Source organism: Thamnophis elegans, chromosome 14 (genome assembly GCF_009769535.1).
Source record: "Thamnophis elegans isolate rThaEle1 chromosome 14, rThaEle1.pri, whole genome shotgun sequence".
NCBI classification, from domain to species: domain Eukaryota; kingdom Metazoa; phylum Chordata; class Lepidosauria; order Squamata; family Colubridae; genus Thamnophis; species Thamnophis elegans.
Genome location: NC_045554.1, coordinates 1,827,683 through 1,852,722, shown reverse-complemented (window position 1 = coordinate 1,852,722; position 25,040 = coordinate 1,827,683). Strand labels below are relative to the sequence as shown.

The 25,040-nt window shown below is 46.0% G+C and overlaps 2 protein-coding genes across 2 annotated transcripts in view; one reads left to right on the top strand and one right to left on the bottom strand.

Moving 5' to 3' along the window:
- GPR146 (G protein-coupled receptor 146) overlaps nucleotides 1-5,235 on the bottom strand; it is a 38,817-nt gene extending 33,582 nt beyond the window's left edge. The window contains exon 1 of the mRNA XM_032230629.1: nucleotides 4,519-5,235. The gene's annotated coding sequence lies outside the window, so the exon portion shown is untranslated. The remainder of the gene's footprint in view (nucleotides 1-4,518) is intronic.
- Nucleotides 5,236-8,088: 2,853 nt separating this feature from the next.
- Nucleotides 8,089-24,572, top strand: C14H7orf50 (chromosome 14 C7orf50 homolog). Its single transcript, XM_032230984.1, has 4 exons — nucleotides 8,089-8,103; nucleotides 8,261-8,451; nucleotides 23,087-23,168; nucleotides 24,356-24,572. The coding sequence occupies exons 1-4, from the start codon at nucleotides 8,089-8,091 to the stop codon at nucleotides 24,536-24,538; spliced, it is 471 nt and encodes a 156-aa protein (XP_032086875.1). The 3' UTR covers nucleotides 24,539-24,572.
- Nucleotides 24,573-25,040: the final 468 nt, after the last annotated feature.

The following is a 25,040-nucleotide window of genomic DNA, read 5'->3' as shown; positions in this document are numbered from 1 at the left end:
AGGTCTCCGCTTTGAATGACTGGACCAACTATGTGGCAGGTTGGGAAGTCCAAAGCTGGCTAGATGTTCAAGGCCAAGGAGGCAAACAGGCCTTGACCATTGAGCTGAGTCTTGTCCACCCAGACCAGCGGAGGTCCTGTAGGAATCATCCCCTCAAGCCCATCTAAAGATGCTGAAAGGGTTGAACCTAGAAAGTAGTTGTCCTATCAAGGAGCTACCTGGAAACCAGGAAGACAGAACCATGGCCACACATGTCCCAATGCACCAACGTTCTTCTAGGAGAAAGAGATTTTCCTACTATAAGGATGGATGAAGCCCCGTCAGATGTTCTAGGCCCAAATTAAACTTTCCTCTATAATATATAGATTATGAGTCTTCTGAACAATGCAGATACTTTTTATCGCATTTTAAGGCGGCAAATTTTTACTTCTGTCCTCCAGGAGAGCAATCTTGAACACATTTTTAGTGTGAGACACATTCTTCAGTTCCTTCCCCACCACTTGAGCGGAGGATGACAGATGACTTTGTCTCCAGCTCCAATGCTCAGACACGTTTGTGCACAAATGCTCCACCTGTTTCCTCCACCCCCCCACGCAGTGCCCACTCCCACCTTTGGACACCCAGCAGCTGCTCCTGCAGCTTCTGCACCATCTTTATAGGATGGTGCAAATCATGTCTGGCCAACTCTGCTAAATCCAAGCTGGGACACGACCCCTGAAGTCAAGACAAGGATAGAGGGAACTCGAACGGTATTTCGCAACAGTTACTCACGCCCTCGTGACCTCAAGACTGGACTACTGCAATGCGCTCTACATGGGGCAGCCTTTGAAGAGTATTCGGAGACTTCAACTCGTCCAGAATGCAGCCGCGCGAGCGATTGTGGGTGCACCTCGGTACACCCACGTTACACCTATCCTCCACGAGCTGCACTGGCTACCGATCGGTCTCCGGATATGCTTCAAAGTGCTAGTCGTAACTTATAAAGCCCTTCATGGTATTGGACCTGGGTACTTGAGAGACCGCCTGCTGCCAATTACCTCCCAAAGACCCATTAGATCACACAGAGTAAGCCTCCTCCAGGTTCCGTCCACCAGCCAATGCCATCTGGCTACTACCCGGGGGAGGGCCTTCTCTGTAGCAGCTCCGGCCCTCTGGAATGAACTCCCCGCGGAGATCCGGACCCTCACCTCTCTCCAGGCCTTCCGGAAAGCCGTCAAAGCCTGGCTTTGCCGGCAGGCCTGGGGTTGATGAGTTCCCCTCCCCTCTCGACTGGTATGGCTGTGTGATTTTCGTGTATTTTAATTATGTGTACTGTTGTTTATGTTCCCTTTCCCCTTTGAGTTGTTCGCCGCCCTGAGTCCCTCCTGGAAAAGGGTGGCATACAAATAAACCAAATACAATACAATACAATTCTTCAAAATGCAAAAAGTCTTCTGCAGTCACGGCATAAGCCTAAGACTGAAAAATCAGGCTTGTCAGATGTTACGTCTTTTCTCTCCTGCTCTACGGAGTTGGTCTTGGGCAGAAAAACCAATTGAGCAGGACTAGAAGTATTTGAAATGTGGATTAACAGGCGGCCGTATAAGGTGGCTTGACAAAATCAGAAACCAGGAGGTGAGAAGCCACTTGGGAAAGCCAAGGGAGATCATCAAAACCACGAAAAAGCGAAAGTTAGAATATTTTGAACATGGGGCGCGACACCCGGAAAATACGGCATCCTTCACTTAATCCTCCAGGGAAAGATTGAAGGCAAAGGAGATCCAGGCAGAAGAAGAACATCATGGCTTCAAAATCAAAGGGACCGGTTTGGACAAAACTTAGCAGCACATTTTCTTGTGGCTGTTGATAAAAATAGGAGGAGGAGGAAGACTTCTAGAATTGAGGAGGAGGAGAAGAGGAGGAGGAGGAAGACTTCTAGAATTGAGGAAGAGGAGGAGAAGAAGAGGAGGAGGAGGAAGAAGACTTCTAGAATGGAGGAGGAGGAGAAGAAGAGGAGGAGGAGGAGGAAGAAGACTTCTAGAATGGAGGAGGAGGAGAAGAAGAGGAGGAGGAGGAGGAAGATTTCTAGAATTGAGGAGGAGGAGAAGAGGAGGAGGAAGAAGACTTCTAGAATTGAGGAGAAGGAGAAGAGGAGGAGGGGGGAGGAAGACTTCTAGAATTGAGGAGCAGGAGCAGGAGAAGAGGAGGAGGAGGAGAAAGACTTCTAAAATTGAGGAGGAGGAGGAGGAGAGGAGGAGGAGGAAGACTTCTAGAATTGAGGAAGAGGAGAAGAAGAAGCGGAGGAGGAGGAGAAAGAAGACTTCTAGAATTGAGGAGGAGAGGAGGAGGAAGAAGACTTCTAGAATGGAGGAGGAGAAGGAGAAGAAGAGGAGGAGGAGGAAGACTTCTAAAATTGAGGAGGAGGAGAAGAAGAGGAGGAGGAAGAAGACTTCTAGAATTGAGGAGGAGGAGAAGAGGAGGAGGAGGAGGACATCTAGAATTGAGGAAGAGGAGAAGAAGAAGAGGAGGAGGAGGAGGAGGAGAAAGAAGACTTCTAAAATTGAGGAGGAGAAGGAGAAGAAGAGGAGGAGGAGGAAGACTTCTAGAATTGAGGAGGAGGAGAGGAGGAGGAGGAGGAGGAGGAGGAGGAGGAGGAGGAGGAGGAGGAGGAGGACATCTAGAATTGAGAAGAAGGAATAAGGAGAAGGGAGAAGAAGCAGAAGAAGCATCTAATCCCAAGGAACCGTCCATCTCTTGGGCGTTGATCTCTGCTCAAGGGAAGTCAACTCAGAGACGGCATGCAGGAAGCCTCTTCAGTGGAAGAGAAACATGTTCAGGTTGAAACAGAGGGTCATATAACAACCCAGACCACAAAGATGCTCCATGCACATCCCGCTTGCAAAGATGGAAAGGACAAACATCCCTTGACTTACGGCCACAATTGAGCCCAAAGTTTCCATCGCTAAGCGAGACAGTTGCTAAGTGAGTCTTGCCCTGTTTTATAAAGTTTCTTTCCGCTCTTGTTAAGTGAATCACTGCAGTGACTCCCCCCCCCCAAGGACGCTGCAACCGTCACAAATATGAATCCATTGCCAGGCACCTGAATTTGGATCACATGACCCTGGGAAGGCTGCAACGGTCATAAGTGTGAAAAACGGCCCTGGGCCATTTCCCCCCCCCCCCCCAGCGCCATCGTAATTTCGAACGGCACCCGAACGACATCAAAAGGAGGATGCTTGTATTCTGAGTCCTGCAAAATGTTCTGGTCAGCCAGATTTCCAGTCATGCGAAAAAATATCCCGGTGGCTGGTATGAGAACTTCGTCCTCCAGCCGAGCATTCCTGAATTTGCCCTCCAGCTCCGTCTGCCTCTCATTCCTCGTCTTTGGTGGCGGCAAGATTTATCCACAAAACTTCAGAAGCCTCCCCCAAAAAACGTCTGGAGAATCGGAGGAAGAGTTGAAAGGCTTTTGAAACTTTTTGCATTGATCGCTCGCATCTAAGATGCTGACTATCCTCACGGCAATAACATTATTTGGCTGGGCTACACAGTTGTATAGAGAGAGGAAAAGTGGCATAACAGAAGGGAACTTGGAGGTCTTCTAGTCCAGCCCCTGCCCGAGCAGGAGATTCTCTCTCTCATTCCAGACAAATAGCTGTCCAGTCTCTTCTTGAAAACTTCTGGAGGCCAGTTCTTCCTTTGATTAATTCTTGTCACTGTCAGGGAATTTCTAATTCCAGGTAGCTTCTCTCCTCCTCTCCTAATTTCCTGTCCTGCCTTCTGATACTCTGGAAAATAAGTTGACCCCTTCTTCTCTGTGGCTGCCCCTCAAATACTGATATGCTGCTCTCATGTCACCCCTAGTCCTTCTTTTCGTTAAACTTATCCCACATTACATTTGTCCTAGGACAAACGAGCAAATTCCTTTTGTTCACCTTTTCAAAAGTCTCCATGTGGTGAAAAGTAGTCAGAATCCCAGAATAATAGACTGAGAAGGAACCCTGGAGGTCTTCTAGTCCAACCCCCTGCTCAAGCGGGAAGCCCCGTAGCATTCCACACAAGCGTTATTCTACTTAAAAGCAAGATGCTATTCCAGTTAAGGATTGTATCACACGCATCGGAAAAAATCTCCATCCTCACGGCGTCCTTCGTCATTGCAACTTTCTCGTCCTGGGGTCTCCCCAATGTTCCCCAATGAAAACCCCACCTTGGGCAGACCCACGGCTCCCTTTCGGCCGAGGACGTGTCAGTAACCCAAGTTAAACCTCAACAGGGCAAATCACGAGTCAAGAGATCGATTCCCTCGGGCGTTCCGCGCATACTTGGCCCTTCCTTCCGATGACAGCTCTCTTGGCCAAACCCTCCGTAAAAATTCTGCTTTGTTTACACCCTTGGTCTTTAAAGAATGAAAACACACACACACACAAAATAAGAGAAGGCACATTGAAAGCATTTTGGGGTTAGGCAACAGTAGACGAGCTGTTTGATTTCCGGCGTCGACCCGCGAGGTTAAAATGAAATAGATTTGAAGGGACTTACCAAGAACCGAAACTGAACTCTTTTTAACACTGGTTGTCCTGTGTTCGGGGCCGGATCACCTCCTCCTCCTCCTCCTCCGGTGCATTTCTGCAGCCATTTTAGCATTCAGCACATCGGCAACTGCGAATTCTTTCCAGGCAATAAAACCCCACATCTCCTTTCCTTCATCTCTCTTCAACAGTGGTTTCTGGTTGGCTGGTTTGTTCGTTTCCTTTCCTCCCCAGCTCTAAACCGGGTTTCATTTCCTCCTTCCTTCCCCAACACCCTTTTTATTTGTATTTATTCCGTTATTATTATTTTTTTAGCTTGCTCTCAAAGATCATCCGGATGCTTCTCCGCTCCCTTGGACAGGTTCCTGCTTCCAAAACAATTCTTTCATTGCTTTCAAAAAAAAAAAAAGAAAAAAAAGGAAGGGAGTTTTGCCGGGACGGGAAGTTCAGCAAGGCCGTTCTTCTTACCAAACCTTCAGTCAAGCGAAAAAGAAAATGGGGGGGGGGGGGAAAACCAGAGGTGGGGGAGAGAATCTTTGCAGCTCAAGCAGAAGGACTCATAGTTTATCGGAGTTTTCAACTTTTTCCTGCAGAGGAGAAAGTGAGGAGCGAAGCCAAGGGGAAAACTGGAGGAGAATGGAGAGCGGAGAGGCCCCCTCGCCCGACTGTTTTTATTGATTTCAGTCACTGGAGGCTGGGTCAGCTCTCCGAAGAAACGCTGGCTTTCATTACAGGAACCCCCTTCAGTCACACTGCCGAGCGGCTTGGCAGGATGCCCGCCTCTCTCTGGTCCTCCTTTCTCCCCCCCTCCTTAGCAGGTGGAGGGATGGTGCCCTTCCCTTCCCCATCCGAGGGCGCGAAGACCCCCCCACCGCACCCCGCCTGGGCTGCTTTTCCAAATCTTGGAAGCCTTCTAAGCTTTTACCCCTCTACACCACCACCCCCAACCCTGGAAACGCCTCTGCCAAAAGTCCCAGGCCACGCAACGCCTGCTCGCCCCACTTAGGTGACAAACCACAAGGCCATTGCGCAACCAAACTGAGATCCGGGCCAAGCACGTAGTTCTCCCCCCCTCTCCTCCGGCTTCCCTATTCAAACCCGGATGCGAGCGCTGTGCGCTGAATGAAAGCAGGGAGAGCTGGGTTGGGAATTCAGGCCAAGAGCGGCTAGACGGGGGCCACGTCCCTGGCTCTCCGCTTAGCCTGCGTCCGGGGACAGCAAAAGGAGAAACAAAAGGGGGGGGTTCCTACCGGTTTGGCCAAACCAATAGCGGTGTGGTGGCCTGGGGCGCTGGGAGTGGCAGTGACGCAGGCCTGCCACGCCCCCAAACCGGTTCTCCGGTCGCCGCCGTCCCCGCCGTTATCTTGTTTTTTTTTAATTCAGCGCATTTGCAGGACAATTTTAATTGAGTTGTGCATGCGCGCACAGCATGCATCCAGCGTGCAAAGCCCATGCACGCACAAAGCTCGCGTACGAGCGAACCAGCAGTAAAGCCGGCCAGAAGCGACCCCTGGCCTGCAGATGTCCAGATGGGCAACACGGCAGGGGCTTCGGAATTGCACGGCTGTTCTGCAGGATAAAGGAGTTCGGTGCAGAGACCGGGCTGACTCACCCCATTCGGTTCTTTCTTTGCGACGGGAAGAAGCAGTTGGCAAGCGCTTAACATTTCGTTAAATCAGTTTGAACAGCCTTCTAGGGCAGTGATGCCTTTTTGTCGTCCCATGCGGAAAGTGTGCATGTGCATGCCCCCACCCGTATTGCAATGCACGCATAACACCCTCTGTCTACCTTGCCCCCCTGTGCATGTGCATGGAACCCCCCATGCTCCTTCTGCCACCACCTCCACGCATGTCCTGTTTTGGGGCCCCGCACATCTCCATACATCTCCTGCATGCACCCTGCCCCCTGGCACATGAGCAGCAGAGAAATGAAAATCAGCTGGTCAGCGTGAGGCGCACACACATGCGCGATGGAGCTGAGCTCGGGAAATGTGTTGTGTGCCCGCAGAGAGGGCTCCGTGTGCCATCTGTGGACGGGTGCCATAGATTTGCCATCACACTTTTAGGGCATCCTTTTAGGAGTGCCTAATCATCATATGAGCCAAGGTGGCGCGGTGGTTAAATGCAGCACTGCAGGCTGACTGCTAGATCAGCAGTTCAGCAGTTCAAATCTCACCGGCTCAGGGTTGACTCAGCCTTCCATCCTTCCGAGGTGGGTAAAATGAGGACCCGGATTGTTGTTGGGGGCAATATGCTGACTCTGTGAACCGCTTAGAGAGGGCTAAAAGCCCTATGAAGCGGTATATAAGTCTACTGTTATTGATTATTATTGATCATCATTGTCTTCTTCTTCTCCTCCTCCTCCTCCTCCTCCTCCTCCTCCTCCTCCATTCCTCCTGGGGAGGGTCTTTCCTTGGTTGGAGACCACCAAGGACCCCATAATTCTTCTCCTCCTCCTTCCCTTCCTCCTCCTTATTTATTTACCTACCCACCTATCCTCCTCCTCCTCCTCCTCGGAAGCTAGATCCAGTGATTCCCGTGGAGAAATACATACCACATTACCACAAAACTTTAACTTTCTCTCCTGACCTTTCCCCATAAATATTTTTTTTTTAAAAAAGGAATGATCAGTGGGTGCGTATCATGCCTTGTTCAAGGGACTTCGGATTTATGAAATCTCCAACAAAGGAAGGATCACCAGCCATCCTTTTGGAAACATTTATCGGAGAATTCCAGGGAACTGGCATTTCTCTCGTGTTTCCATTCTATCAGACATGAAGCCGTCGGCTCCCCCGTATTTCTCCCTCTTCCCAGGATATCTGCTTAACTCATTTTAATGAACATTCAGTGCACAGAAGCCGCAATTGATCGAGCTCCAGTTTTACCAATCTAAAATCACAGCATGATCCCAGCGTCTCTGGAACATAAGCTTTCTTTATATCCGTTTCTGTCATTCCTCTCTTCTGCTTTTTTTTTCCCCTCCCTGAATTGCATAATTCAGGTCTCGCTATGTAAAACTACAAGCTGCAAATTCGAAATAATATTCCCGATCTCGCTCGTTCTTTTGGCTGTCTTTTGTATTCGCTTAAGTGCTATTGCTGTTACCACAACCTGTGTGATTGTGGGGACTCTCTTAAAGCCCTACATGGCCTAGGACCCGGATATCTGCGAGAACGTCTTCTGCCACATACCTCCCAACGGCCGATAAGATCTCACAGGATGGGCCTTCTCTGAGTGCCGTCGACCGGGCAATGCTGGCTGGCCACCCCCTGGGGGAGAGCCTTCTCTGTAGCTGCTCCGGCCCTGTGGAACGATCTACCCCCAGAGATCCGGACCCTCCCCACTCTCTCAGCCTTCTGAAAGGCCACTAAAACCTGGCTGTTCCGGCAGGCCTGGGGCTGTTGACCTCATGAATGAGGTCCAGCCCCCACCCAGATTGAGTGCATGACGTGTTTCTTTTAAGTCTGTTTCTTCTTATCTATTTTTAATTTTTATTTATTTTGAGTTGTACTCTGTAAGCCGCCCGGAGTCCTTCGGGATTGGGCGGCATATAAATTCATTAAATTTCAGTTTCTTCCCCAATGTCTCCCTCCAAGGTGGGTCTTCTCCGGGTGGAATGGATGGAGGACTACCATGGTCTCAATACTCCATTCAAGGCAAAGGATTCCCTAACCTCTGTTCAATTGTTCCTTCTCACAAGCGCGGGTCGCATGTAATGGACCTGCGGATTAAGTTTGTTCTCTTGGTTCTTAGGTGGAAAAACAAGAGGAAGAGGAGGCAGAAGAAGAGCTTTCTCCGGAGGAGAAGAGAGTGTTGGAACGAAAGCTGAAGAAGGAACGCAACAAAGCGCAGAAGAAACTCATGCGGGAAGCGACGGTTGGGGCCCAGAAGAACCAGCCTCCGAAGCCCTCGGGGGCAGAGTTGGCCCTGGACTATTTAACTAGGTAAGTTGGGCCCTTTTTGAGAAGATCTCTCTCCTGGACAATGATAGAAATACCACCAGGTTGCATTCACAACAATTTCCCACCTTCACGTCTTCATCCCTGGGTCACACAATTTTGGAATTAAATTCTGTCTCTTGATTAAATGTCTACCGAAAATCTCCATCATCCAGGTCACGGTTGTCCCAAGGGTGTTTTTTCCCGTGACCTGTCAAAACCGCGTTCCACAAAACCGCGATCGACGAAATCGCGTATGTGACGTCATCACAACGCGACGAAAAAGATCGAAAAAAGATCGAAAAATTGAAATAAAAATTAAATTACAGCAAGCCGATTCACATAAAGGTAAGGGTTAGGTTTAAGGGTTAGGGTTAGGGTTAGGGTTAGGTTAAGGGTTAGAGTTAGAGCGTTAGCGTTAAGTTTAGCGTTAGGTTAAGTGTTAGCGTTACGTTTTTCGTTACATTAAGGGTTAGGTTTAGGGTTAGGTTAAGGGTTAGGTTTAGGGTTAGGTTTGGGGGGGTTAGGGTAAGGTTTTCGCTTTATTTTTACATTTTTCGATCTTTTCCGTCGCGCTGTGATGACGTCACATACGCGCTTTCGTCAACCGCAATTTTGTCGACCGCGGTTTTGTGGTAGAACCGTTTTTTCCAGAAGACAACTGGACTTTCTTTGGGGGGGGGGGGTTTCCCCTTGAAAAGTTTCACTTATCCAAGAAGCTTCATCAGTTCTCTGAAAAAACTTCTTGGTTATGAAGCAAAACTTTTCAAGGGAACCCCCGTCCCCCCACGAAAGTCCAGTTGCATTTTGGAAAAGGGCACCTTTGGGACTGTCCAAAAATGCTTTTTTTTTTTCCGAAAGGCAACTGGTCTTCATTGTTTTTTTTCATTGGATGAACTTCTTGAAAAAAGCATCTTTGGGACAACCTGGAGGATGGAGAATTTCCACAGGCATTTAGAAGCGAGCTGAAGAAGCTTCTGGGATGAGGAGCGAAACGCCTTCAAAGAAAAACCAGAAAGTCCAGTTGCCTCTTGGGAAAAAAACCCACCTTTGGGGCAACTGTGACCTGGAGGACGGAGAAACTCCATAAACACCTTTAGCAATGTTCCTTAGTTGTTCTACCTTGTGGAAGGTTAAAGGGGGGGTGGGGTGGAATTATGGAAGAAGAAAATGCGTCCCTCTTGGGTGCATGTAACTGGATCTCGTCTGTCTCCTACTCCCCCTAGTTTTCATGGCTTCTACTTTATTTTTATTCTTACTTTAAACACATAAACAAAACAAGACATAGATTAAACACAGCAAACAAAAAAGAAAATTCCATCTTTCAGCAGTTCCTGATCAATATGTCTTTACAATTGGTATTTTTCCCCCTTAACATTTGTGTCTTACATTTGTGGTCCCTACTTATTTACACATACTATTCTGTTCTGACCACCTCCTCCATCCAGTAACGAATGCCGAGACAAGCTTAACTGCAATGTCCTTTAATAGCAAGACACCAAAACCTCGGTGGCTGAAAGCCAAGCAGAACAAACAGATAAGGGCCTTGGCAGCAACTCAGACAAACTCAGGCTGCAATAAACACAGATAAGGCTTGGCAGCAATCCAGCCTGCCAAGCTCCCAGTACTGTCTTCCGACATTCAATCCTGCCTTGACTTCTGCAAAGAGGGCCGTGTGCACAAGTAGCCTTTTTATAGTCTGGAGAGGAGCCTAATGACCACCAGCTGAGTACAATTACCTCCTGTAATTGCGTAATTGTTCCTGATGCCTAGTAGCTCTTCGATGGCGTGCATCCAGGAACAACTCACTGCTGGCTTCTGGATCACTCTCCCTTGTCTCCTCCCCACTGGTCCAAGGCTCAGGTGCCTCCTGGTGGCCAACCAGCCTCTCTGCACCCTGCTCGGAGTCGGAACCCTGTCCGGGGTCCTCTACATCCTCCAGAGCCGACTCATCGGGCCCCTCGCTGTCGGAGTCTTGTGGCGGTTCCAACGGCTCCTGCTGGGCCACAACACTACTCCATATTTGTTTATACTTGCTTGTTTACGTTAAAATATCACTTTGCATATATTGTACATCATATATTTGCTATCGCTTGGCTACTTAACCTTTCTACTACACCCCTATTTTATGTATTCCCACTTCTTGTTTCTATCTTCTAACCATTTATACCTTACTAAATAATATTCCATATCCTCCTTTCCCTGTATTTCTTTCGTCAGTGATGGGGTGATAAGGGAAATTTTAGAATGGACGGAGATGGACAAACTACTTTATTTATTTCTAACCCACCTTTTTTCCACCCAAACACTCAACAAATAAGGTTTCATTTTAGAGTCCACGGGACCCCCACCACATGCGATCAAAGACAGGTCAAGATCGCATGTTTACATCCATGCAGCCAACACGCTTCACGCCTGGCCCCGTGGGATGTAAGCAACGGCTCTCCCTAAGGTAGATTTACAGCCCAATGCCCCAGTTTCCATAACTTTAGCAATTCCTTAGAACCAAAATTTCCAGGAAGGGGGACTTCGTCTACTTTTCCCTATGGCTGGGGGAAATTAATTGCATCCCCACCAGAGAGACGCATGATTTGGGCCTCCACCGAGCAGGAGGGAAAGCAGAACACAAATTGTGCGTCTTCGTCCCCATTTCGGCAGCAGCGGGAATCCTCGGCTGTTTCGAAGAGCCGTGCGCTTATCTCTCACGGGCTGACAGCTCTTCTGGAAGGCCTGTTAGCAAGACGAGCTTTCTGGTTTGAAAAACAAAGGCATAAATTCTGTCCTCCCCTCTTCGCCTTGAGCAATTGCAGCAGGCAAATATACAATATTTATGAACCGATGGGAGATTGACGTTCATTTCACTTCCCTGGATTTTTGGCTGGCTGCAAACCCCAGGCAAGGAGAGGCATCCCTCGATTTATAAGCAAAATTTCCACCGCTAAGCAAGGCGGATCTGAACTGAGTCATGCCCGGTTATACCGGGGTTCTTAAGCGAACCATTGCTAAATGAATCAGAGATTTAGAGATTTTTTTTTAGAGATTTTATTAATATTTGTAGGCCGCCCTTTTCCCTGAGGGGACTCAGGGCGGCTCACATAAAATCAGGGAGGGGGAATACAAACATTGACATAGAGACATATAATAAAATAGCAAGCAACATACATTCATCATTCGGGAGGGGCGCCTATCCTTGTCCCCAGGCCTGACGGGCTAGCCAGTTCTTAAGGGCTGTGCGGAAGGCCTGGACGGTGGCGAGGGTACGAATCTCCACGGGGAGCTCGTTCCAAAGGGTCGGGGCTACTACTGAGAAGGCCCTCCTCCTTGTAGTTGCCAGCCGACACTGGCTGGCCGATGGAATACGGAGGAGGCCTAATCTATGAGATCTTATTGGTCGCAGGGAGGTAATTGGCAGAAGGCGGTCTCTCAAGTATCAGGCCGTCGTTAAGAGGGTACAGGGAGTCCTCGACTTACGGCCAAAGTGGAGCCCGGAATTTCAGTTGTTAAGCGAGACCTTTGTTAGGCGAGCCTCGCCCCACTTTCCGATCTTTCTTATCACCGTTGTTAAGTGAATCACGGCAGTCATTAAGTTAGCAACACGGTTGTTGAGTGAATCCTGTCGGAAGGTCGCAAAAGTGGATCCCCCTGGGATGCTGCAATGGTCATAAGTGTGAACCGGTGTCAGAATTTTGACCATGGGACCCTGGAGATGCTGCAGAGGTCGTAAGTCACATTTTTCAGTGCCGTCGTAACTTCAAACAGTCACTAAACGAATTCAGTTTCGTTCTTCCAGCTATGTGACCTGCCCGTTTCCATTTCAGTTCTTCTCTCTTGATGGCATCGTATATTTTTGTTCGTTCTCTACTACAGGAGTAGAGTTTGTGAAGTTAGTGTCAGTGGTGAAATTCAGGGTTTTTTGCTACCGTTTCGGTGGGCGTGGCGGGCGTGGTGTGGTGGGCATGGCAGGGGGAGGATACTGAAAATCCCCATTCCTTCCCCACTCTGGGGCCAGCCAGAGGTAGCATTTGCCAGTTCTCCAAACTACTCAAAATTTCCTTTTTGAGGATTAGAAAACTTTGGTATTAAATATTATGGATGTTTAGCTAGAATAGGATATGAGGATTTAATGTTAATGGAGGATTTTATAAATAAGTAAATAAATGCCAGTGTGTGGTTATGTATTAAATCTTGGTGTATTTTATGATGAAGGACGTTTAAATAACCATAGTCAAATAAAAGTGGAGGTATGATGATGGGAATATAATAAATATCTGAGTTAAGATATTAGAATTAATATGACGACGGTGGAAGAGCCTTTTGTAACCAACTGATACACTTTCTACAGTATGTAAAGAAGGAGGATTTGCATGTTTGTTTTGAAAATAAAAATATATTTTTTAAAAAATAATTCCGCTACCGATTCTCCAGAACCTGCTGGATTTCACCCCTGGTTAGTGTCCATGTTTTGCTGGCATAGATTAGAGGAGGGGTCTGCAGCCTGGGCAACTTTAAGCCTGGTACACTTCAAACTCCCAGAATTCCCCAACCAGGGGTATTCTTGGAGTCGAAGTCCTCCAGGCTTAAAAGCTGCCATAGTTGGAGACCCCTGGCTTAGAACATGTGGCCGGTACGTGTTTTGAACCTTTGAAGACCGGAAGCTGGGTCTGATGGCAGCAGTGGCAGGAAGCATCCCAACCGCTACTCAGCCGAGGAGGAAATGCAAGATACAGCAGTCCCCTTAAAAATAAACACCGAAGACAAAATCAGCACTGCCAACAGCAATATTTTAAACCCTAGATGAATAAATCAAATGGCCCAGCACCTCAGAATCCATCACATGGGGGCCAGATGTGTTTTCGTGGTGGAAAATTGCAAATAAAATTAAAAATAAAAAAGGCTTCCTAGCATCCAAAGCCACAAATCACGGTGGAATGCGGAGTGGCTTCTGGTTTTGAAGATCTGCTTCGTTTCAGAGGAGAGAGCTTGATCATCTGATAGCATAAGCATGGTAGAAATTCCTTCTAACCAACTTCTTCCCCCTTGTCTCTCCTTCCTGCGCCAAGCGATGCAGGGTTTCTTGGGTTCCGTGATGGCCTCCTTGCAAATTGTTTTGAGTTATGAGCTCGGCATCAGAGACCGAAAACAAAAGAAAAGATGGAATGCGGACAAAACCATGGAGGAGGGGAGAATATGTTTCAACCCAATGTTTGTTTGTTTTTTTAAAAAGGCAGCTATTTATTGTAATTAAGGAGGAATTTGTTGTAAGGGAGGATTCAGGAACCTTTCCAAAATGAAGTTAAAGATGACTTCAAAGAGCTACTCATTACATAGAAGCATCCGCTGGTTGTTCATTAAACAAGGTGCCATCGAAGTGTAAGAGATGCCTTCAAGGAAAACCCAAATTCTGCATCCGGTTTTGGTCGCCACATTACAAAAAAGATGTTTGAGTCTTTGGAAAAAGTGCGGAGAAGAGCAACCAAGACGATTAGGGGACTGGAGATTAAAGAACATGAAGAACGGTTGCTGGAACTGGGCATGGCTGGTCTAGAGAAGAGGACTAGAGGTGACATGATAGAAGTCTTCCAGTATTTGAGGGGTCAAATTATTTTCCAAAGCACCAGAAGACGAGAAACAACGGATGGAAACTCATCAAGAAGAGAAGCCACCTAAGAACTAGGGAGAAACTTCCTAACAGTGAGGACAATTAATCGGTGGAATAGCTTCCTTCCAGAAGTCGTGGTTGCTCCATCATTGGAGGCTTTTAAGAAGCGACTGGACAGCCCCTTGTCTCAAATTGTATATGGTCTCCTGCTTGAGTAGGGGGTTGGACTAGAAGAACTCCATGGTCCCTTCCAGCTCTGTTCTGATTGACTGATTTAGTGGTCTGGTTAAATTTTACCATATCATCTACAAAACTTGGATAGCCATACCCTGAACTCAAAGCCAACTCTTTGAAGACCTGGCTGGAAGGCCCTGTTCTCAGGTGGGAAGGTCTTCTTCTAGGCCTGATACCAAGCTGGGGTCTCCCCAACGTTACTGTCCTCTTTATAAGGTCCACTTCAGAGGAACATCTCATCGGCTCCTGTTGGGTAAACGCAAGTGAACACCAAGGAGCACCATCTCCTCTCCTGCAATCCTCCTCTTTAATTGCTTGATCCGTTCAATTAGTTGACCAGCAATGTGGATGAAGAAGCTGCCCCGGGACAGTTGAGCAGATCATTATAATCCAGGGAGATCTACTGGGTCCCAGAGGGTGGCCATCAACCCAGAGTTGAAGCTTTGCCTCTTTCAGTGACTGTCACTATTGCACTGGAAAAAGGGACTTGTGCCCATTTCCCACACTTACGGCATCCCCACGCTCACACGATTTACATTCGGATGCTTGGCAATGGACTCATATTTATGACGGTTGCATCATGGTCTCCTTTTGCGACCGCCTGGCAAGCAAAGGCAGTGGGGAAGCCAGATCCACTTAACGACCGTGTGACTAGTTTAACAGCATGCAGGGACTCACTTGAGCCACGTGAGGAGAAAGGTCGTAAAACAGGGCAAAATTCACCGAAAACATTTCTCACTTGGCAACATAAATTCCGGGCTCAATTGTGGTCGTAAGTCGAGGACTGCCTGCCCTGAATTGGCTCTTGCGGTGGCTTCAGAGGACGCTGACCAGGGCAGGGTGGGAATGTGGGTTAAAATGTCTCTGTTTTAAAGTATTTTTATTTTTAATTTTTTCGCCCAGCGTCTTTGCTGTTTTGAATTATTGCTGTTTATTTACACGCTTGAGTCATGGAAATTTATTTCGATGTTATTCGACTATATTTATATACGGAGTCATATTTTTCAAACATGGCGAGGGTTTAGATGACAAGGACCCACATTGGGGAAGATCTGGATTTCATTACGTGAAGCTGAGCTCCTTTCTCAGCAGGGGGATCCAACCGTTCGCCTCCATCAAGGTTTTCGAGTCCCCTGCGTGGTTCGCTGCTTTCCCCCCCCCTCCGCTGCCGAGGACTTCATTTTTTCCCCCAGCTCTGATGACATTTCTCTAATTCAAAATAGTCACCGGGGGGAGTTTGAAATAAAAAAGTTTCAATCTCTTCTGTTCGAGTATCCCAAAATAAATAAATAAATACGTCCTGGATTCGGGAGAGCCTCTCTTCTGCCGCAGGAAACTGAATTACGAGTAAAACCGGCTTTGTCAAAACTGCTATCACAATATCATCACACAATCCAATCCCAGAACCAGTGCAGTCAATTATTTGCAAAAAACCTACGGGTGAATTTTGAAGCTTTTGTGTTCATGAAAAGGTGTGAGTGTATACATTAGGCTAGACAAGAATTTGGTGGTAAACTAGAACTATTTTGACGCACAAAAAATTGTACTTCGATGTTTTACTGATTGAGGAATGATGAAATGTTTGTTTTAAAAGAAATAAAACTTTTGAACCGGGGGGGAAAAAAAAACGTGTGAGAAAGCTCACACCAAGGTTCTCGACTTACAACAGTTCATTTAGTGAGCGTTGAAAGTTACAACGGCACTGAAAAACGTGACTTATGACTGTTTTCCACACTTCTGACCGGGATCCCCTTCTGACAAGCAAAGTCCAGGGGGGAAGCCAGATTCACTTAACAACCGTGTCACTTACCGAACAACTTAACCATTCACTTAACGACCGTGGCAAGAAAGGGGGTAAAATGGGTCGTAAAACCCACTTAACAACTGTTCTGCTTAGCGATCCAAATTTTGGGCTGTTAAAATGGGGCAAAACTTCACGTAGCCCGTGCCTCACTTAACAACAGAATTTTTGGGCTCAAGGGCGGTCGTAAGTCGAGGAGTTACCTGCATTGTCAGAACACAGCCTACAAATGCGATTTAAGACAATTCACTTGAAAGCATTTTATTCGACTGCCCTTTTCTCCTTTCCTGGAATTTAAATTTTCAAGTTAAATCGGGGTTTCCACGAAGGAATCAGAGGGAGAAACCAGAACGGTTCGCTCCGAATTCTGACCTCCCTGTCCTGGTCCTCTATTTGCGCCAAAGGAAATGGCCACGTTAGGAATGTTTGCTCCAGCATTAGTCCAGCTTTGGCCTCCGTTGTGTGTTTTGCCAAGGGAATGTTTACGGTCAAAGAGAGACTTGGACCAGGATTAAAAAAAAATATTTAAAAAAGGAAATGTTTGCTTTGCTGGACGTTTGCTGTAAACATCGCGAGTCCAAATAAATCAAGACATTTTTGAAATGTTTAGATAACGCCGGGATGATTCGATCTCCACAGACGTCCCGAGAAAACTCTTTTTGCAAGGAAAAAAAATACATTGTGAGGCTTTTCAGAAAACTTCAGGGAGAAATATCGGGTGGGATGATTCCCGTGGTGACCTGGGAATTCTGTTGTAAAACCACCACCACAACAAAAGGGTGCAGCACTGCAGGCTACTTCAGCTGACTGCAGTTCTGCAGTTCGGCTGTTCAAATCTCACCGGCTCAGGGTTGACTCAGCCTTCCATCCTTCCGAGGTGGGTAAAATGAGGTCCCAGATTGTTGTTGGGGGCAATATGCTGACTCTGTAAACCGCTTAGAGAGGGCTGAAAGCCCTATGAAGCGGTATATAAGTCTAACTGCTATTGCTATTGCTATTATTATCAGACTACAGGCAGTCCTCGACTTACGACTACCATTGAGCCCAAGATTTCTGCCGCTAAACGAGAGATTTGTTAAGTGAATTTGGACCCATTTCACAGTTTTCCTTGCCATAGTTGTTAAGTGAGTCCCTGCAGTTGTTAAATGATTCTGTGTTCCCCCATTGACTGTTTATCAGAAGTTCACAAAAGGGGGGGATCACATGACCCCAGGGCATTGCGACCGTCATAAATATGGGGATGCTGCAGTGGTCATAAGTGTGAAAAAGGGTCATCGTTCACTTTTTTTCCAGTGCAGTTGTAACTTCGAACAGTTGCTAAACAAACGACTGTAATTCCGAGGGATGCTTATATCAATGTTGGCAAACTTTTTTTGGCACTGAGTGCTGAAGCGGGAGCGCATGTGCGTTCACGGGGGAGCACCAGAAACCGGAAGAGCAGTTCCCCAGTGCGTATGCACCGAAATGGGAGAGTACCGGAAACCGGAGAAGGAGTTCCCGGTGGATGTGCGTGCTGGGAGGCTGAGTTTGCGGTTTCCAGAGTGCGCATGCCCACCACTGGCCACCTGGCCTTCTGGTTTCTGGCGTCCATGCGCTCACAAAGACTAGCTGGCCGGCATGCATGGGAAAACCAGGAGCTCAGCTTCCCGGTGCTCCTGGGTGCACAAAGACCGTTGCACGTGAAGACTGGCATGCGGGCCATGGGTTCTCCATCACGGGCTTCTGCTGTAACGTTGCATTGAAAGACATTCTTGTGGGGAGGGAAGAAGAAGAAAATGAGGAATATGGTGCTTTTTCTCCCCTTTCCCTCCCTCCCCCCCCCCTTGAAGTTGGCAACGTATCGCCTGCCGGATGAAAATATACGAATAAAAATAAGCTTTGGCGAAGGAATGGAAAGGAGTGGAGGGTGGAAGAGAGAGAAAGAGAAGGAGAGATAGTAGGAGAGGAAGAAGAAGTGTGGAGGAGAGGTAGGGGAAGAAGAAAGAGGCAAGGAGAGGTGGGTGGGAGGGAGGGAAAGAGAAGGAGAGGAGGGAGGAAGAGAGAGAAAGAGAAGGAGAGAGGGTAGGAAGGGGAAGGGGAAGAGTTGGAGTAGGGGAGAGGTAAGAAAAGAAGGAAGGGGAAGGAAAGGAGGAAGGAAGGAAGTAGAGAAGGAAGGGAGGGAGAAAAGAGGGAAAATAAAGTGGTATTAAAACAGGTGGATGGGATGGTAAACAAAGCAACCCAAACCATATATTATAACCTTTTAAATGGAATAACAAAAGTATAAGAATGGCAAAGAAAAAGAATAACTATGTGAATGTATATCTATAATTGTATGTAACAGAATAAATGACAGTAAGAATATAAAGCACAATATAGGTAAACAATATTTTGGTATAAATAGCTAAGTATAAATAAATAAAGAAATATAAAAATGGATAACGAATAAGGAGATTTTGAACGCAAGATAGAAATGTATAGAAGGGAAAACACTAACTGCAAAGAAACCGATTCGGAGCTGCTGTATGATATACGATGGAACTTATTGTTCCTATGTTGTTTTTAAGTCATGTGTTTGTTTCTGTTGATGTGCTTATGTGTCTAAAATTTAAAAAAAAATTAAAAAAAAAGTTTTGGCCACCCTGATGGTCATCTATCTGTCCTGCCAACAGTGGAGGCCCCTTTCCCTTCCATGCCACCCCACCAAAAGACACTGGCTTCATCCTCCAGGCAAGACTTCAGGCCGGGCCGGAATGAAGTGCAAAATAGCACGGACATCTGGATACAAACAGCGGCCCAGCTGCGTTGTGTCATGGTTTACACAGGAAACTTTGTTGATTTGACTCTATGGCTGGACCATCCCCTTGGAAAGGCAGGCAGTGGGTCTGTTTTCAGCCGTGTCCTTCTTCTTCCTCCTACGCTCCAACACTGGAGGTTTTTAAGAAGAGATTGGACAACCATTTGTCTGAAGGGGTGTAGGGTTTCCTGCCTAGGCGGGGGGGGTGGACGGACTAGAAGACCTCCAAGGTCCCTTCCAACTCTGTTATTCTAGTCTAGTCTATTAGTGTAAGGATGCCCACAGAGTTCGGTCAAAAAACTCCATGAAGGTAACCACGATGTGGTATGATAGTAGCTCTGTCAAGCACGCTCCATCCTTTTTTTTAGACGGCAAGACCAGAAACAATGGTTGGAAACTAACCAAGGAGAGAAGCAACCTAGAATTAAGGAGGCATTTCCTAGCGGTGGGAGCAATGAACCCATGGAACCGCTTGCCTCCAGACGTTGTGGGTGGCTCCATCACTGGAGGCTTTCCAAGTAGAGACTGGACATCCATTTGTCTGAAATGGTAGAAGGTCTCCTGCTCAAACAGGGGGGGTTGGACTAGAAGACCTCCAAGGTCCCTTCCAATTCTGTTTCAAGAGGCAACTGGACTTTACTGATTTTCTTCTTTCAGGATGTTTCGTTTCTCATCCAAGAAGCTTCTTGATATTCCTTGAAGAAGCTTCTTGGATGAGAAGCTAAACATCTTCAAAGGGAGGAAGGCCAATTGCCTCTTGATAAAAAAAGCCCTTTTGGGACAAAACCGTGACATGGAGGGCTGAGAATCCCCAGAGTCCCCATTTATTATGCTATGTTCTGGACGTGTGTTTGTAGAACTTCCATCCCATTGCTGGGGCCACCATCTTGCCTCTTTTGACCATACCTTGTAGACAATCCTGCAACAGAATAATTTTCAACTCTTACAGGATTGATCCATATTTTTTAAAAAAAATAGAATTTATTTTTATTTTCAAAACCAACACAACAGATAAAATCTTCCTTCTTTACATACTGTAGAAAGTGTATCAGTTGGTTACAAAAGGTTTTCGTGCATCTCTTCCACAGTCATCAAGCATAATTCATATTAACTCAAGTATTTTAACTCAAATATTTATACACGTTACCCTTATACCTCCATTTTTATTTGACTATAATTATTTAAACGTCCTTCATCATAAAATATACCGAGATTTAATACATAACCACATACTGGCGTTTCATTTAATATTTCTAAAATCCTCCACTAACACTGAATCCTTATGTCTATTCTAGCTAAACATCCATAATATTTAATAACAAACTTTTCTAATCCTCCTTTCCAAATCGCTGTTGGCAGTTTTCATCTAGTTTCCTTATATTATACTCATATATATGTATATAGGTTGTCATCATTATCCCTCCTTTATTTGACTATATCCTGTATCATAGCATTTTACCCCAAGAATCAAAGCTTAACTGTATCTAACTTAATTTTTTTAATTAACTTTTATATATAACCCAAAAGAATTTCTAATCTTCCTTCCATAGGTACCATTCAATATTCATATCCAATTATTACATCATAACACTACGCATTGTACACATTATTATCATTATTGATTATTTGTTTAATTATATCTATTATTACTAAATTTCAGTAAGTTTAGCTAGTTTTAAGTTATATTCTTCCATCTATCAACCTGTATCTTTCCAATATCAAAACAATCTTATATCTTCTGACATAGTATTTTAACTCAGATATTTATACATGTTACCCTTGTACCTCCATTTTTATTTGACTATAATTATTTAAACATCCTTCATCATAAAATATACCAAGATTTAATACATAACCACATACTGGCATTTCATTTAACATTTCTAAAATCCTCCACTGACACTGAATCCTTACGTCCTATTCTAGCTAAACATCCATAATATTTAATAACAAACTTTTCTAATCCTCCTTTCCAAATCGCTGTTGGCAGTTTTCATCTAGTTTCCTTATATTATACTCATACATATACATCATATGCATATACATATACATATACATACATACATACATACATACATATAGGTTGTCATCATTATCCCTCCTTTATTTGACTATATCCTGTATCATAACATTTCCCCCCTATGGATTGATCCGTATTAAAGATGGCCCATCTCTGCTTCCTTATCATTTGCTCTGTGCTGCTGGCTTCTGTCTGGGCTTCTGGTCCATTGTGTGGTCTGGTGTGTACCTTGATTTCCAGGTTGGTTTGATCCTGCGGGGTCTTTATTTCTGTGACCCGACAAAAGCACGCACGAGAAAACCTCATCGCTAAAACCGCGACATCGTCAACGCGCCGACAACAGCGCGTCAACAACAGCGCGTCGACAGAAGGGCGATTTAAATTAAGATAAGGGTTAGGGTTAGGTTTAGGGTTAGCGTTAGGGTTAGCGTTAGGTTTAGGGTCAGGGTTAGGTTTAGGTTTACAGCGCGCTTCTGTCGCCGTGCTGTTGTCGGCGCGATTCAGCGCTCATTCGTCAGCGCGGTTTAGAACTCGCGGTTTTGTCACCGCGGTTTAGTCGGGCGCGGTTTTGTCGTTCGCCCTTTTGTCAGTGAACCCTTTATTTCTAATAAAAGAATACCGTTAGATAGGGATAAACCTTTGTGAGGTTCCCCCCCCCCATAATATAATCAAAGAGTCAGTAGTCCTTTTCCCAAAAAAAAAAAAAAACCCAACCCAAGGGTTCAATTATATAAGGAAAGTAATTTTCCTGTTTACACACTTGCAACAAGCTGCGTTAGATTTTGCGTCGCCTTCTTCTGTTACAAATTTTGGCTTGGGGAGCAGTTTGGTGTTTGCACAAAGAAAGCCAGCAACTCCTTCTCTATATTTTAGATTTGGAAGCCGGGTATTTGGGAAAAGGTTTGCAAAAATTGTTGATGGTTCTAAGCAGCTTTGATTCCAATAAAGCTTCAGTTGCTCCTAACCACTGCTGTGGCAGATCCAATGCAGATCTCATCAGACTCCCTGAGTTTGGATATCCACAAATCGTTGGCCACGACCAAGCCTGTTTCCTAAGCACCAGTGATTTGAGACATACAAAACAACTCTCAAAGTCGACACATCTTAATTTACCAGTATGTCCGAACCTGGTCTAAACATTCCATCAGAAACAATTAAATTCAGGTTTGTTTAATCAGAATTGTGGGCCATGAAAATCGAAAATAAATCGAAAATAAATCGAAAATCGACTTCACAACCGCTCACTTCAAGATCACCTGTCTCCATGACGGAGTTTCTTGGGTTACAACAAGCCATGGTTTTGTTCCTAAGCACTCCATAGCGTGCCAGACGAGACACGCTGAATGTGCCTGAATAAGTATAACCAGGATAACAATAGAGTTAGAAGGGACCTTGGAGGTCTTCTAGTCCATGGTGGGTTTCCTTTTAAAGTTGTTCTGCTTTAGGATGATATAAATGCATCCCTGTAACAATTCACCTCTTAGGAGGGTAACGCTAACACTGGACAGTGGCTCAGTGGCTAAGACGCTGAGCTTGTCGATCAGAAAGGTCGTCAGTTCAGCGGTTCAAATCCCTAGTGCCACGTAATGGAGCGAGCTGTTATTTGTCCCAGCTTCTGCCAACCTAGCAGTTCGAAAGCAGGTAAAAAATGCAAGTAGAAAAAAAGGGACCACCTTTGGTGGGAAGGGAACAGCGTTCCGTGCGCCTTCGGGAGTTGAGTCATGCCCGCCACATGACCACGGAGACGTCTTCGGACAGCGCTGGCTCTTCGGCTTTGAAACAGAGATGAGCACCGCCCCCTAGAGTCGGGAACGACTAGCACATATGTGCGAGGAGAACCTTTACCTTTATCCTTTAGTCTTAATCTCCTCCTGGACAGTTTTGGAAACCCAGGGTCATCCATCCCAGTGAACGGACATATTCCAAGTAGGCAGATTAGGAAGGTTTAAAGCAGTTTTTGAAATAAAGGTCCCATCACAAAGACTCTGTTTCCCAAACTGTCAAACATGTTAAGATGTCTGGACTTCAACTCCCAGAATACCTCAGCCATCCTATCTTTCTTTTTTGCACATTTTGCTCGATATTTTTTTTTCCCCCGGGCCGATCAGGATCTGAACAAAAACTTGGACACCTTTGGAAAGGGAGATGGAGGGTGTTGGTGATGGTTTTTGACTCTCTTCCTTCTGCTTTCCCTTTCTGGTTTTGTTGCAGCTGGTCCGCGAGTCCCCAGGGCTGGAGATTTCAGAAGACGAGGCAGACGTGGCTTCTTCTGCATATGTATGACAAAGAAAAGGTAGGAGACCCCCGCCCCATCCCCAAAGGTGAGGCTCAGCCACACAGCCCTGCGACAATGTCTGGTTAACTCTGCCATTTGCCCATCTAAGTCTTTGCCAAGGGAAATGCCCCGAGCTGACCTCCTTCCTTTCTCTGGGTGCCCAAGCTGGTCAGGGATGGGAGACAGATACCCACCTAAGAGGTGGATCCCCCAGTGAAGAGTGTCGTTTCTGCCCATCCTACACCATCTGGTAGAGTCAACCCCTTGACTGGATTAGACCCCCCCAAAACAGATCTCTATTTGCTTCCTCTGGAATTATCTGTCCCCAGGATTTGGTGGGCCTCCCCTACATTTGATGCTCTTTAAAGAAGCCCTTTGGGGGTGTCTCTGCCCCCCTGCCTTTTGGTACACCAGAGGGCATCCCTTATGAGGGCTCATCAGAAAGTGGGTCATTTTTCCAGATTTGGCTTTTTCGCATCGTCCAGGCTGTGTGCTTTTCATTGTTTTGATCTCTACATCAGTGTTTCCTAACCTCAGCCTCTCCAAAATGAATAGAATAGAATAACAAAGTTGGAAGGGGACCTTGGAGGTCTTCTAGTCCAACCCCCTGCCTAGGCAGGAAGCTCTATACCGTTCCAGACAAATGGCTATCCAACATCTTCTTAAAGGCTTCCAGTGTTGGAGAATTCACAACTTCTGGAGGCAAGTCATCCCACTGATTAATTGTCCTCACTGTCGGAAATTCCTCCTTGCTTCTCTCCTTGATTAGTTTCCACCCATTGCTTCTTGTTCTGCCTTGAGGTGCTTTGGAGGATAGCTTGACTCCCTCTTCTTTGGGGTAACCCCTGAGATGACAGAACACTGCTGTCAGGTGTGGACTTCAACTCCCAGAATTCCCCATGCTGGCTGGGGAATTCTGGGAGTTGAAGTCCACACATTTTAAAGTGTCAGAGGTTGAGAAACGCTGCTTTATATCCTCCTGAGTTGGAATGTCTTGCTAAGTAAATTAAATGCAGATGCACGCCTGAGCCAAAAGCTGGATTTTCTTCATCCACACGGCACAGACCCAAAGGATGAGAAAGAGAACTCCAGCTTCAGGGTCCATCTCTCCAGGTTGCCTGGGCCTTCTCTCTCTTCTCCGTCTCTCCCCACTTATTGCAGCTGGCTAAAAACACTTCGCTCTCCCTCCCTTCTCCCTCTTCCAGGTCCCCGATCAATACTTCTCCATTTTGCTGCGGTATCTGGAAGGACTTCAAGGCCGGGCCCGAGACACGACGGTGCAGAAAGCAGAAGCTCTGATGAAGGAATACGATCAATCAGAAATGGAAGATGATCTCCTGGAAGGCCAGCGTGACCGTCTCCGCAAAGTTCTGCAGTTGCTCTCTTGACTTTCGATTTCTTTAAATCCTCCTATCGGCTTAAAGTTACAAGAACTGGATATAAATTTTTAGCCCTTCTTTAAACTCTTCAGACTCTCAGCCATAAACCCGATGTTGCTTGGAAATCTCTTCCAGGGTTGCCAAGGAAGTGGAAGAAATAATATTTATTTATTTATTTATTTATATATATATATATATATATATATATATATATATATATATATATATATACACACACACACACATACATACATACATACATACATACATACATACATACTGTATTTGTGCTGATAAATAAATAAAGAGAGACTAGTATAGATCTATTTCAAGCTATTTAGCTCTCATCAGCTAGCCATACCCTTACTGTGATTAGAACCTGTGCTGTATTACATCTTAGGCAGATGTGTTAACCACTAAGCCACAAGGTTCTCCTCCTTTATCAGCTGAGCCAGGGAAATAGGTATGTATTTAGTGTCACAACCCCTGGTATGCCCAAATATGGGAGGAG